Here is a 12,678-nt window from a genome sequence, read left to right as displayed (position 1 = left end):
AAGCGTAGGAATCAATGGTAAATTTTCAGACTGGAGAGGGGTTACTAGTGGTGTTCCCCAAGGGTCAGTCCTAGGACCAATCCTATTTAACTTATTCATAAATGATTTGCAGAAAGGGATAAACATTGACTTGGCAAAGTTTGCAGATGATACTAAACTGCTCAAGATAGTTAAGACCAAAGCAGACTGTGAAGAACTTCAAAAAGATCTCACAAAACTAAGTGATTGGGCAACAAAATGGCAAATGAAATTTAATGTGGATAAATGGAAAGTAATGCACGTTGGAAAAAATAACCCCAACTATACATACAATATGATGGGGGCTAATTTAGCTACAACTAATCAGGAGAAAGATCTTGGAGTCATCGTGGATAGTTCTCTGAAGACGTCCATGCAGTGTGCTGTGGCAATCAAAAAAGCAAACGGGATGTTAGGAATCATTAAAAAAGGGACAGAGAATACGAATATCTTATTGCCCTTATATAAATCCATGGTACGCCCACATCTTGAATACTGCGTACAGATGTAGTGCCCTCATCTCAATGAAGATATTCTGGCATTAGAAAAGGTTTAGAAATGGGCAACTAAAATGATTAGGGGTTTGGAACAGGTCCCATATGAGGAGAGAATAAAGAGGCTAGGACTTTTCAGCTTGGAAAAGAGGAGACTAAGGGGGGATGTGATAGAGGTATATACAATCACGAGTGGTGTGCAGAAAGTGAATAAGGAAAAGTTATTTATTTGTTCCCATAATATAATAAAAATAAATATAAAGTGAGCACTGTACACTTTGCATTCTGTGTTGTAATTGAATTCAACTGACCCACACAGCTTTTTACAATACAAATACAAAATGTTGGGCCTAGTTCTCCATTATCATGCATCATGCGTATTAATTGATATCAGTGAATGTAAAATGAAACCAAGTAAGAATACTAGTGGTTTATACTCACATTACACTGGCTAAAAAATCTGCACAAGGTGAAAATCAGAACCATCGTATCTAATAACAAAACATTAGACTTCAGCAGTTGCAGCAGTCAGTGTGCAACTTCTTTGTTCTTCTTTGTAAAAAGCTACTGTGTAGCTCTCAAACAATATATTTTACTTGAAACTAAGGTTACTCCTGAGGGCATTCTGCTCCAAAAATTTCAAAATTCTGCACACAATATTTTAAAATTCTGCAAAATTCTGCAATTATTATTTGTCAAATAAATGTGAAGGCTCCAGCATGGCATTGTGGAGCACAGGCCACTGGCTGCATAGAGGTGGGAGATTAATGTGCAGCTTCCCCCCGCAGGACACGGACTCAGTGGTGAGTGCACCCAACCCTGACACAGCACAAGGATCTGGCATGCCCCAGAAACACCCCAGGGCCCTCCCACTCCATGCCACGTGCATCAGGTGTGGGCAGGCAGGCTCAGAAAGTCAGAATCCAAGTGTGAAGGGGCTTAGTATGGGGGGATCCAGGTGTGGGTTGAGAGGGTTCTGTGTGGGGCAATCTGGGTGCGTGCAGCTCAGTGGGGGATCCAGGTGCAGGGGGGAACTGGATGCACAGGAACTTGTTGGGGGCTTCAGGGTTCAATGGTAATGGGAATCTGCAGGGGAGGCAGGTGAAGATGGTTGGGGCTCAGTGGGGGAGACAGAGCTTGACAGGGGGTCTGGGTGTGTGGGGGATCAGTGAGGGACCCAGATGGTGGAGTAGTGGAGCTAAGTGGGGTGGGGATCCATGTACATCTGGTTGGGGCTTGGTAGGGTGGGGATGCGGGTGGCTAATCGGGGTGGTCCAGGTGCGGGGGAGTGGGGCTCATTGGGGGGGGTTCTGGGTGCAGGAGGGGTGAGGCTTGGTGGGCGGGTCTGGGTACGAGGGGGCGGGTCTGGATGCATGGGGTTTGGCGGATGGGGGAGCAGATCCCTGTACAGTGATCCCTCCCCCTGCAGCTGAGGAGTGATGGGTGCAGGAAGTGGGGTGGGAGGGAAGTTTACAGAGCTTCCTAAAGCCAGGGAGAATTCTGGGGGTGGGTCTGACATGGCCCCATTTGCCGTGCAGGGGAAGAGGAAGTCCTGTCCTCCCCAGCCCAATCAGGACTAGCAGCTGAGCCTGACGCAGGGTTGGAGCCACTAGCCGGGTCTTCCCCTATCCCGCCCCACAGCGATTTACTTCTCTGCTGGCTGCCCTGAGCACCTGAAACATACTGCTTGGGAGGGTCGCATGACCATTCTTGTAGCTTATCTTTGGTTCCCCATCAGAAAGTCAGTTTTCTGTGGGGAAGCAGAGAAATCTGCAGGGGTATATACATTTTGCACATGCGCAGTGGTGCAGAATTCCCCCAGGTGTATAACATGAACCAGCAGCAGTTTTGACAGAAATTAAGTTTATTCCTTCATCTACATAGTGGATTATATCCTGCATAATTAAATGATGATAGTATATAAATCAAACAGTGTAGTATAGCAAATAATCCTTGCGTGCAATAGGAGTTACTATACTTCTTATCCATACTGCCTTTAGGTTCCATAATAAAAAAGATAACTGATGAGGAAATATGAAGTTGCCTATAGAGCTGATACACAGGGATGTATATATTATAATTTCCACCCAAAAATAGAAATGAGAGAAGTTATCTGTTGTTCTAGGCAGCCAGCTTGAACAGGTATTATCTTTTTTTCTTTTTTAATTCTCTGAATTTTTCTGTTTTCTCGGGCTGATAAATGGTGAGATTATGTTTATCTGATTCTGCTTGAGGCTAAAAACAGGAGGTGGACTAAAATAGAGGGTATTAAAATATTTAGTATTTATATTGAGAGTGTATTTATTAGTCAGGGTAATGAAGTGAAGAGTCCTAGGTTTTTATCTCAGATCTTCCAAAGACTGCATGTGTGATTTTGGTAGGAAATTTTTAGAGGATGGCTTAGGTTATGTGCCAAATCCATATTTACCAGTAGGCACATACATAAATGGCCTTGTAAGAAAGCATGCCCGAGGCATCTGAATTTCCTATTGAAGTTCATAGGAGTTGAGGGTACTCAACATTTTCCAAGACAATGTTTGGAAATTAGATTGATTCTTATTTCTTCAAGTGTATAAAAATGTGACGGCATGATCCTTTCAAGAGCAGGAATGGGCCCTTCTGTTTTTAAATTGGGAATGTAAAAAAAGAAAAAATATGTATGTCAGTAATTTTTCAACTCACAACTGAAATATGAATACTGTAGTCATCACTGAGTTGCAGACATTAAACAATTACATTTCTAACAACTAAATTGTGCTTTTAGTCTGAAACTCTTTTGGAATTACCAAAGAAGCTTTCACATATTAAAGCATTAACATTTAGCAGTAGTGGATTTATTCACAATTCATAACTTGCCACTATTCCAAAAATATACTTTAATTGGGAGTGTTTTCTAAAAATGCCAATTAACTCAAATTGTTTCTTGGGCAAGAAAACATCTGATGAGAAGGAGAGAGATTATATAAATCTGTTTCTAAGTTAGAATGCAAAAGTTTAAAGTAAAACCAGATGGTAACGTCCTGCATTTAATGCTAATTTAAATAAATGTTGTGTTTATGTGCCTGATCTGCAAGATGCTTCATACATCCTGCTAGATAATGAGGTCCCTCCACTCCCACTGAAGTAGAGGTACAATGCAGGAGCTGTTCAGCATCTTGCAGGATCAGGCCCCCAAATATTTCCAACTCATTTCCATAAATCAACATTTTCTGATGCCAGTTTTCTTTTTTATCTCTAAACTGTCACGTAAATATTTGTCAGTGTGGGCTGCTAAACACATCTCTTAAAGCACTGGTGAGACAGCAATAAACCACATTATAGTTACCCAATATTATTAAATTAAAGAGAAAGATTTTAGGAGTTGAAATCACCAGTGCCAGATTTCCAATTAGGTACAGTGGGCATGTGCCTAGGGGCGCCGGCATCCTAGAGGTGCCTAAAAGTTAAAAGTGGGTTAAAAGTTTCATTTTTATGGAAAATATGAAGGTCAGCTATAGACGGGGGGGCGTTGAAGATGCTGTGCCTAGGGGCGCATAAGGTGTAAATCTGCCCTGGAAATCATCCTACTGCAGGGCCCCACATAAACCCCTTGTTGAGATTGCACAAGGACGCAGAGGGCAGAAGAACCATACTGGGGTACATCCCCACCTCATGCATTCTGAGAAGAAGGTCTACGTTTAAGATGTTGTAGAGGCCAGTACTCCACTCCTTTTCAAAAAGTCCTATGGAATGTACTAGAAAAACATATGTAGGATTTTTGAACCATTTTATGGAACTTGATAAGGAATTATGTTTCTTTCAGAGAAGTCATGTGCATGGAATGAAGTATTCTCTAGGATGGTTCACTCATGGTCAATTTAAGTCAATGGGAGTTTTCTCCGAGTGCAAGCACTTCTGCTGTGTCTTGTCCTTTTGTAAGCCATGCGAGTGTAGAGGGAAGGCTCTTTGGGATTTACCTATTCTTTTCTATTCATCTTCTCATATCATTCCAATCTTCATGGTTTCTGGACACTTATTCTCCCAAATAGCTCATAGGGGCCAGCCAAAATCTGACCTAAATTAGTATTCATTCAAAACTACACAAAGACACCAGTCTTCTATCCAGAATAGTTACAGTGGGGTTTCAACTTACTGATATTTGATGAGCAAACTCCTTCCCATTCAAACACCCCTGACTGACAAGAAAAAAAAAAAAAAAAAACCCTAGAGAAACTATACATAAGGTGCAAGGTCATTTGCATAACCTTTTAAATCCCACAAAAGCCATCTCAAATTACTTTCAAATGTCACCAAAATTGTCTACCTTAGTATAATGTCATGTATGTCAAAGGTAAGAAAGATTGGCTTAATTTAGAATAAGTTAATGGTTGTCAGGTTTATAATCTAGATTTAATTTAACAATGGAGTGATGATGTGACTCTCCATGATATTTACGCACTGCACCAAAAGAGCAAAACCAAATACACTCCAACATGTTGTAAAACAAAATCAAATTAAAAACAAACTCCTTCCATGACTGTTTCACTTAAAACGGTGACATTTTATGGTGTTATTCATTCCCATTATGCTATTTTATATGATTTATCTACATTAACATATTCATTTCCTTAATAATTTTGATATTATTACATTCTTTAATAATATTGAGATAAAATAATATATGAGAAATAAGTTCATTTGTATTTATTTGATTTAGACTGCCCCCTTCCACTTTAGAGCATGAATTGTGAAATAAGCAATGTACCCTCACACAATGTAACTGAAAGTTTGACCTGCATAATAGTAGTACTAAAAACTCATAAAATACCATAGATCATTAATAATAATCTCATTTCAGCACTCTCTAAGGTATTAACCATCCTGGGAACACTGGCAATACAGAGGGAGGGTTGGAAAGATTTTAAGTATGACTCCATAAGTCAATTAAAAGCAAAGCTTAGTTCTGCAAACACCATTCAGCTGGTACATTATAAAAGTAATAAATAATAAGAATAGAAAACCTTGACAAGAAGGTGGCACTCCATCCATCTGAAGTCTTTCTCCCAACCTACATGTTAGAATTTCATTACCAACCAATGTAAAGCCTGGATGACACTGGTATCTTATTATGTCCCCTATATGATAAAAAAGAAGAGAATGTTTAAACGGCAATTAACAGGGATTTTCAGTTTTGAAAGGAGTATTGATTAATGAAGTACACTTGCTGCCCTATATAATGTGCTATATGACCACTGGCATGAAAAACTTTGATTAGGCAGAGGAAATGTTGTGATAAATAAGCATTCTGCTGCACACTGTACCACATTTATCATTGTTTCCAATCATGGTATTAGCATGATTATTTCTTTGATTTTTGTTACCTTTCTGAGCAACCCACACATTTGTAGACTTTTAAATATCTATAATTTATCATGTAGCTGTCATGGTATTAACTAAAAGGATAATGGTACTAATTAGTCAGGCAAAATGACAAATTATTTAGGCAAAATTATTCAAAACAGAAACTTATGTATCTGTTGGTTCACAAACATACATACATATATTAAACAACTACTAAAAACAAAACAAACCTTGGCAGCCCCAAAACTATATTCAGTTGGACCATCCTGTTTCCTCCATTCTGTTTATTTACCCTAGCTCATGGAAATTTAGTTCAAGCACCTCTTTCAATTAATTTTTTTTTAAAAACACCAGCTCCAAAACCCCAAAGATTTGGAAAACAATATTAATATTAACTCTATTTTTAAAAGTTGCAGTCATTTAGATATATATACACACAATATTCTGTACATAATAAACACAGTTATTTTTCTTAAAAGTGGCTTGTAACCCTTTAAATTAAACTATTCTTAAAAAATGCTTATAATTAAAATTTATTTTGAGACTTTATGACTTTATTAGAACTTTGCAAATAAGTACATTTTAGAAAAAAGGTATTTGGGAAACAGTTCTGTGTCCTTCAACAGTACTGCCTGTGAGACTTAACTAGGATTCAGCAAGTACAAGAAGGAAGAAAAGCTTTTAAAATATTTTTCTTTAAAAATGTAAATTTATTTGTGATCTCTCCTGAAATAGGTTAGTGCTCATACTTTTACAGACATTACCTATTTCAAATTCATCATCCTCAGTCAAAATTTCAGCATTTGGTATAGTTGGTGGAGGTTGACACACTCGAAGCTGATAGGCTATAAAACACAGAAAGTATTGTGATTAATATGTTGCTCATTGTCACAGGATAACAATAAACAACATTTATAGCTTTGCACTGAAAGTTTCAATGGAATCTAACAGAAAAATATACATGGAGTTTTGAATGTTAAGAATTCAAAGATGAAGAAAGGATTTCCCACATTAAGGATTTCAGATTAGTTTTAATGGCAAAATCCTCCTCAGACATATTCTGGAAAGATCATAGGTACTTGTGAATTATCTGCAAGGAACTAATCTTGTCTGCAAAGCACAAATGTTTAGTTCACAGTATGCTTAGCAAAATGTGTTTTTACCTCCAAACACTTGAGACCATCTTAAATGAAGGCCCATTCAAGAGTAAAACATTATTCCATTCAAAGGTAGAATAATCATTATGAAACAACCTCTTCAGGTGTGAAACATCCCAGAAAAGGAATTCATATAGATAGATACTGAATATGACCACAGAGAGAACTGATCCTTGGGGGAATCTACAAGTAAAAGGAGGGGTGGGGTAGGGGGTATCAATGGCAGACATGCATTTTCCCATCATTACTCTTTGGATGCATCCTTCCAGGAAGGACTTAAACCATTTTAGATCATTCCCCTAGATCCCTGCCACATCTCAGGCAGCACAGCAGTAACCCATGACCTGGATTTTTCTTAGGTATGTCAATATTAGCAAATATAAAAGCACTTAAGAACACTAGGTGAAATCTTGGTTGCATTGACATCAATGGGAGTTTTGCCACTGAGTTCAAAGAGCCAGGATTGTATCCATTATGTGGATTTAGAGTAATGCTTGGCAGCTATTTTTTACCTTATTGACCACAAGGATCAGTTCTCTGTCTGGTCCTGTTCAATATCAATATGTAGCCTCTATGCGAACTGATCAGATGACATGGGCTCATGTGCAAGAAATAAGCAGATGACACACAGCTCTGCCTATCCTTCACCATGCTCAACCACATCATTACCATCAAGATGGCCCGGTGCTTGGACAAGATCAGCTCATGGATGAAAAGGAGCTAGTTGAAGCTGACCCAGAGCAAGACAGAGGTGATGCTGGTGGGCAGAAGAAAGCACGATGAAGAGTTTTCAACAATGGTGCAGTCTCCTTGCTGAAGGTGAACAACCACAACTGTCAACTCAATCAGTCAATTCCTTCTAGTTAGTTAGGAGACATTGTCCCATCCTGGCAGACGGTGACCTAGCCACAGTTATACATGGCTTTATGATCTCCTGTCTGGAGTACACCAATACAATATACCTGGGCATGAAGTCATCAGCCCTTAGGAAACTCTGACTAGTAGAGAATGCTGCAGTTCATCTCCTCATTAACATTGGCTACTACAAGCACATATGGCCTGTTCTCCACTCTCTACAGTGGCTTCCCATAGGATATTGATTCAAGTTCAAGATCTTGATTTTTATCCTCAACGTACTGACCCAAGCAATATCTAAAAGATCCCTTAAAGATTCTGGATGAAGATCAGGCTTAATAACTTTGCTCCTCAGGTACAATGGAACATTCTACCAAAAGGGTAAAGGGTCTCATTGGTGCATATGACAGAGCTTCCCTAGGTGCCAGTTCCAGATTGTAGAATGAACTCCCACAGGAATTAAGGACCATCACAAACCTCACCACCTTCTGCTCCAAGTGCAAAACGCTCCTTTGATCTTGCCTTCTCTACCAAATGCACAGCAACATGTACATTTAAAACAAAACCCTACACTACACACACAATTGTCCCCTGGAAGAGGATGAGAGAGAGAGAGAATGAATTAATAATATTTGACAGATTTTTGACACATAGTTTAAAGCACTACTGGAAGGCACTCAGATACCACTATATTAAGGGTAGCATAAGAACATCTATATACAATGAAATACAATTATTGCATTGCTATTGGATGGATCAGTTCAGTTTGGGCTTCCATCCCACATCAGGCTAACAGTAGTTTCTGGCTGTACTTTACCAGGAGTAAAACTTTCAAAAGAAATTAAGTGGCTTAGGAGCATAATTCCTATTTTCAAATATGCCTTAGGTCATATCTACACTACAGCAGCACAGCTAAGATGCTGCAGCTGTGCTGCTGTAGCTCCCTTGTGTAGATGTTTCTACAATGACAGAAGGGGTGTTTCCATCAGTGTAGTAATCCCTCTCTCTGAGAGGTGGTAACTAGTTCAACACAATTCTTCTGTCAACCTAGCAGGAAGTTAGGTCCACACTTGGGGGTAGGTCCACCTAACTGTAGCGCTCAGGATGTGAAATTTTTTCACAGCCCTGAACAACATAACTAGATTGATCTAAATTTTTAAGTGTAGACCAGGCCTTATGCACTGAGGAGCCTAAGTCTCCTCAGTGAAACTCAGTGAGACAAAGGCTATTATCCTACTGAGGTAAATAGAATGGAGCATAAACACTGTCAAATTAAATGTAATAATGTAATCAGAAAAGCCAAAAAGGAGTTTGAAGAACAGCTAACCAAAAACCCAAAGGTAATAACAAATGTTTTTTAAGTACATCAGATGCAGGAAGCCTGCTAAACAACCAGTGGGGCCCCTGGATGATCGAGATACAGAAGGAGTACTTAAAGACGGTAAAGTCATCATAGAGAAACTAAATGAATTCTTTGTTTCAATCTTCACGGCTGAGGATGTTAGGGACATTCCCAAACCTGAGCCGTCTTTTGTAGGTGACAAATCTGAGAAATTGTCACAGATTGAAGCGTCACTAGAGGAGGTTTTGGAATTAATTGAGAAACTTAACAGTAACAAGTCACTGGGACCAGATGGCATTCACCCAAGAGTTCTGAAAGAACTCAAATATGAAATTGTGGAACTATTGTTTGTAACCTGTCCTTTAAATCAGCTACTGTACCTAATGACTGGAAGATAATTAATGTAACACCAATATTTAAGAAGGGCTCTAAAGGTGATCCTGGCAATTACAGACCGCTAAGTCTAACATCAGTACTGGGCAAATTAGTTGAAACAATAATAAAGAATAAAATTGTCAGACACATAGAAGAACATAAATTGTTGGGCAAAAGTCAATATAGTTTCCGTAAAGGGAGATCATGTCTTACTAATCTGTTAGAGTTCTTTGAGGAGGTCAACAAACATGTGGACAAGGGGGATCCAGTGGACATAGTGTACTTAGAAGTCCAGAAAGCCTTTGACAAGGTCCCTCACCAAAGGCTGTTATGTAAATTAAGTTGTCATGGGATAAGAGGGAAGATCCTTTCATGGATTGAGAACTGGTTAAAAGACAGGGAGCAAAGGGTAGGAATCAATGGTAAATTTTCAGACTGGAGAGGGGTTACTAGTGGTGTTCCCCAAGGGTCAGTCCTAGGACCAGTCCTATTCAACTTATTCATAAATGATCTGCAGAAAGGGATAAACATTGACTTGGCAAAGTTTGCAGATGATACTAAACTGCTCAAGATAGTTAAGACCAAAGCAGACTGTGAAGAACTTCAAAAAGATCTCACAAAACTAAGTGATTGGGCAACAAAATGGCAAATGAAATTTAATGTGGATGAATGGAAAGTAATTAAGAGTTTAAAGAGGCTAGGACTTTTCAGCTTGGAAAAGAGGAGACTAAGGGGGGATATGATAGAGGTATATACAATCATGAGTGGTCTGCAGAAAGTGAATAAGGAAGTTATTTACTTGTTCCCATAATATAAGAATTAGGGGCTACCAAATGAAATTAATGGGCAGCAGGTTTAAAACAAATAAAAGGAAGTTTTTCTTTACACAGCACACAGCCAACCTGTGGAACTCCTTGCCTGAGGAGGTTGTGAAGACTAGGGCTATAACTGGGTTTAAAAGAGAACTGGATAAATTCATGGAGGTTAAGTCCATTAATGGCTATTAGACAGGATGGGTAAGGAATGGTGTCCCTAGCCTCTGTTTGTCAGAGGGTGGAGATGGATGGCAGGAGAGAGATCACTTGATCAATACCTGTTAGGTTCACTCCCTCTGGGGCACCTGGCATTGACGACTGTCAGTAGACAGGATACTGGGCTGAATGGACCTTTGGTCTGACCCAGTATGGCCATTCTTATGTTCTTATTTCACATAACTTCTTTTGAAAATGTTACTCTCCAGAAATATTAGGATTTGGAAATTCTTGAATTCACATAGACTAAAAACCTACGGGTTAGATTCTCAGCTGATATAAATAGGGTTGATTCCATTGAAGTCACTGGTGTCACTGCAGTTTACACCAGATGAGGATCTGGCCTGGAATATTTTGTACTATGTGTTTGTATAGCAGCTAGCAGAACAGAACCTCTGTTGGGTCGGGGTCTTTGGATGCTAATATAATCCATATTGCTAAGAATATAACAGTAGACATGTAAATAACAACAAATATTATGAAGATATTGATATTGCGCCTGCTCTTAATAGAGTATGACAGTGCAGCTATCCTCTTTAAACATTGAGAGCAGAGGTAAGGTTCCAGCCGGTTCCAGCCAGTTCCCACCCATTCTGCTCCCTCTTGTCTACCTGTGCAAAGGGAGGCTCCAAAAGCTCCCTGAAGCCTGCTTCACCTCCCATGCTGTGGTACAGGTAGCTGGACCAGGAGTGTAACATGCCACATTGCTCTTATGCCCTTGCACCACTGTGCTCACTTAGCCATAATTTGGTCCTTTAATAAAAACAGGTTTGGGTCCAGTGTGATCAAATGCCTTTAACAATGAATCTAGGTCATACCTCTCAAACGTCTCTCATTAGAGACAGCACTAATATTAGTCCCAAAACTACCTATATTCCACACCAATTTGGTATCCCTACATTTCTATTGTTGCACATTACTTACAGCAGATAAAAAGAATCATGAACCTGAAAATACAGAAAGAGGTAATTATCCTGAAGAGATTAGTCCCAGTTTTAAGTTTGTTATATGACAAATATTTTGTGTCCCTCAATCTTGGTCTTCATCAAACACTGCAGCCCACATTTAGGCCCTGTCAGTTGAGAGGTATGCTCTAGATGCACAGTAAGAGAAATAAACAGAGGGCAGCAAGAGAAACCCCCTAAAAGTCACTTTACTACTAGACATGGGCACATGCAATTTAAACAGTTCCCCTCCCTTTCACAAATAATTTTATTTATATATTACACTGGTAAAGGAAACTTTATTTATTGGCAGATAGGGTAGAGAAATTGGTGGAAGGCAATGAGAGTGGAGAGGCAGGTTTGAGTTAACTTGCACCAGGTCTTCCAACTTGGGCACAAGAAACTTAAATTTAAAGAGGAAGGTGAGGTGGAGCCAGTGAAAGGATTTGAAGAGAGTCAGAAGATCATCAGAGCATCAGACAAAATAGATGAACATTTGCTAAGACATCCTGGATGGAATTAATAAAGGCATGGAGGCCAAAGATGAGGAGGCTGCAGTAGTCAAAGTCAGAGTGATTAGGGGTTGGGCAAGGGCTCTATAAAAGGGAAAAGAGAACTAACATCAGATTTTGGAAATATTGCATGCTAGATAAGATGTAGAGTATAAAACCTGCAGGATTTAGAGACAGCATTCATTTAGGGAGAAAATGAGAGGAATAAAAAAATGACCTCAAAATCATGAGCCTCAGGACATAGAGGAGTTGCCAAATTTATTTGTGTAGCTTTGGTTGCTTCATGCCAATGATGGGTGGCATGACCCAACTTGCTCAGCACCTATATTATGCTGCTAGGAAACATCTGAAAAGCTACTAGCCATATGCCAGCAATATGCTTATGATACACAGTGACACATATCATTCTTATCAGAGGCAGACAACCATTTGTCATACAGCTACCTCTGCGTCTAGAAGAAAAAAGCACTTGCATAAATAATAATATATGATTCAAATTCAACCAAAGTCAGATGGAAGTGATTTTGGTCGGCCAAAGGACATATTCAGAAGGCCTTGCAGAATCCATGACTGCTCTTCTGATGAGGGTATCTGAATATTCACTGTCAGA

General features: G+C 39.3%; 1 protein-coding gene across 3 annotated transcripts in view; it reads right to left on the bottom strand.

Annotated features, from left to right (window-relative positions):
- CSMD3 (CUB and Sushi multiple domains 3) overlaps positions 1–12,678 on the bottom strand; it is a 1,168,908-nt gene that overhangs the window by 142,252 nt on the left and 1,013,978 nt on the right. For all 3 annotated transcript variants that reach the window (XM_077808852.1, XM_077808853.1, XM_077808854.1), the window contains 2 exons: positions 6,617–6,697; positions 5,513–5,626 (listed from right to left, as the gene is read on the bottom strand). In XM_077808852.1, coding sequence (XP_077664978.1) covers positions 5,513–5,626; positions 6,617–6,697 — 195 coding nt within the window. The remainder of the gene's footprint in view (positions 1–5,512; positions 5,627–6,616; positions 6,698–12,678) is intronic.

The sequence above is a fragment of the Eretmochelys imbricata genome, chromosome 2 (genome assembly GCF_965152235.1).
Source record: "Eretmochelys imbricata isolate rEreImb1 chromosome 2, rEreImb1.hap1, whole genome shotgun sequence".
Lineage (NCBI taxonomy): Eukaryota > Metazoa > Chordata > Testudines > Cheloniidae > Eretmochelys > Eretmochelys imbricata.
This window is presented reverse-complemented; position numbering and strand designations above follow the sequence as displayed.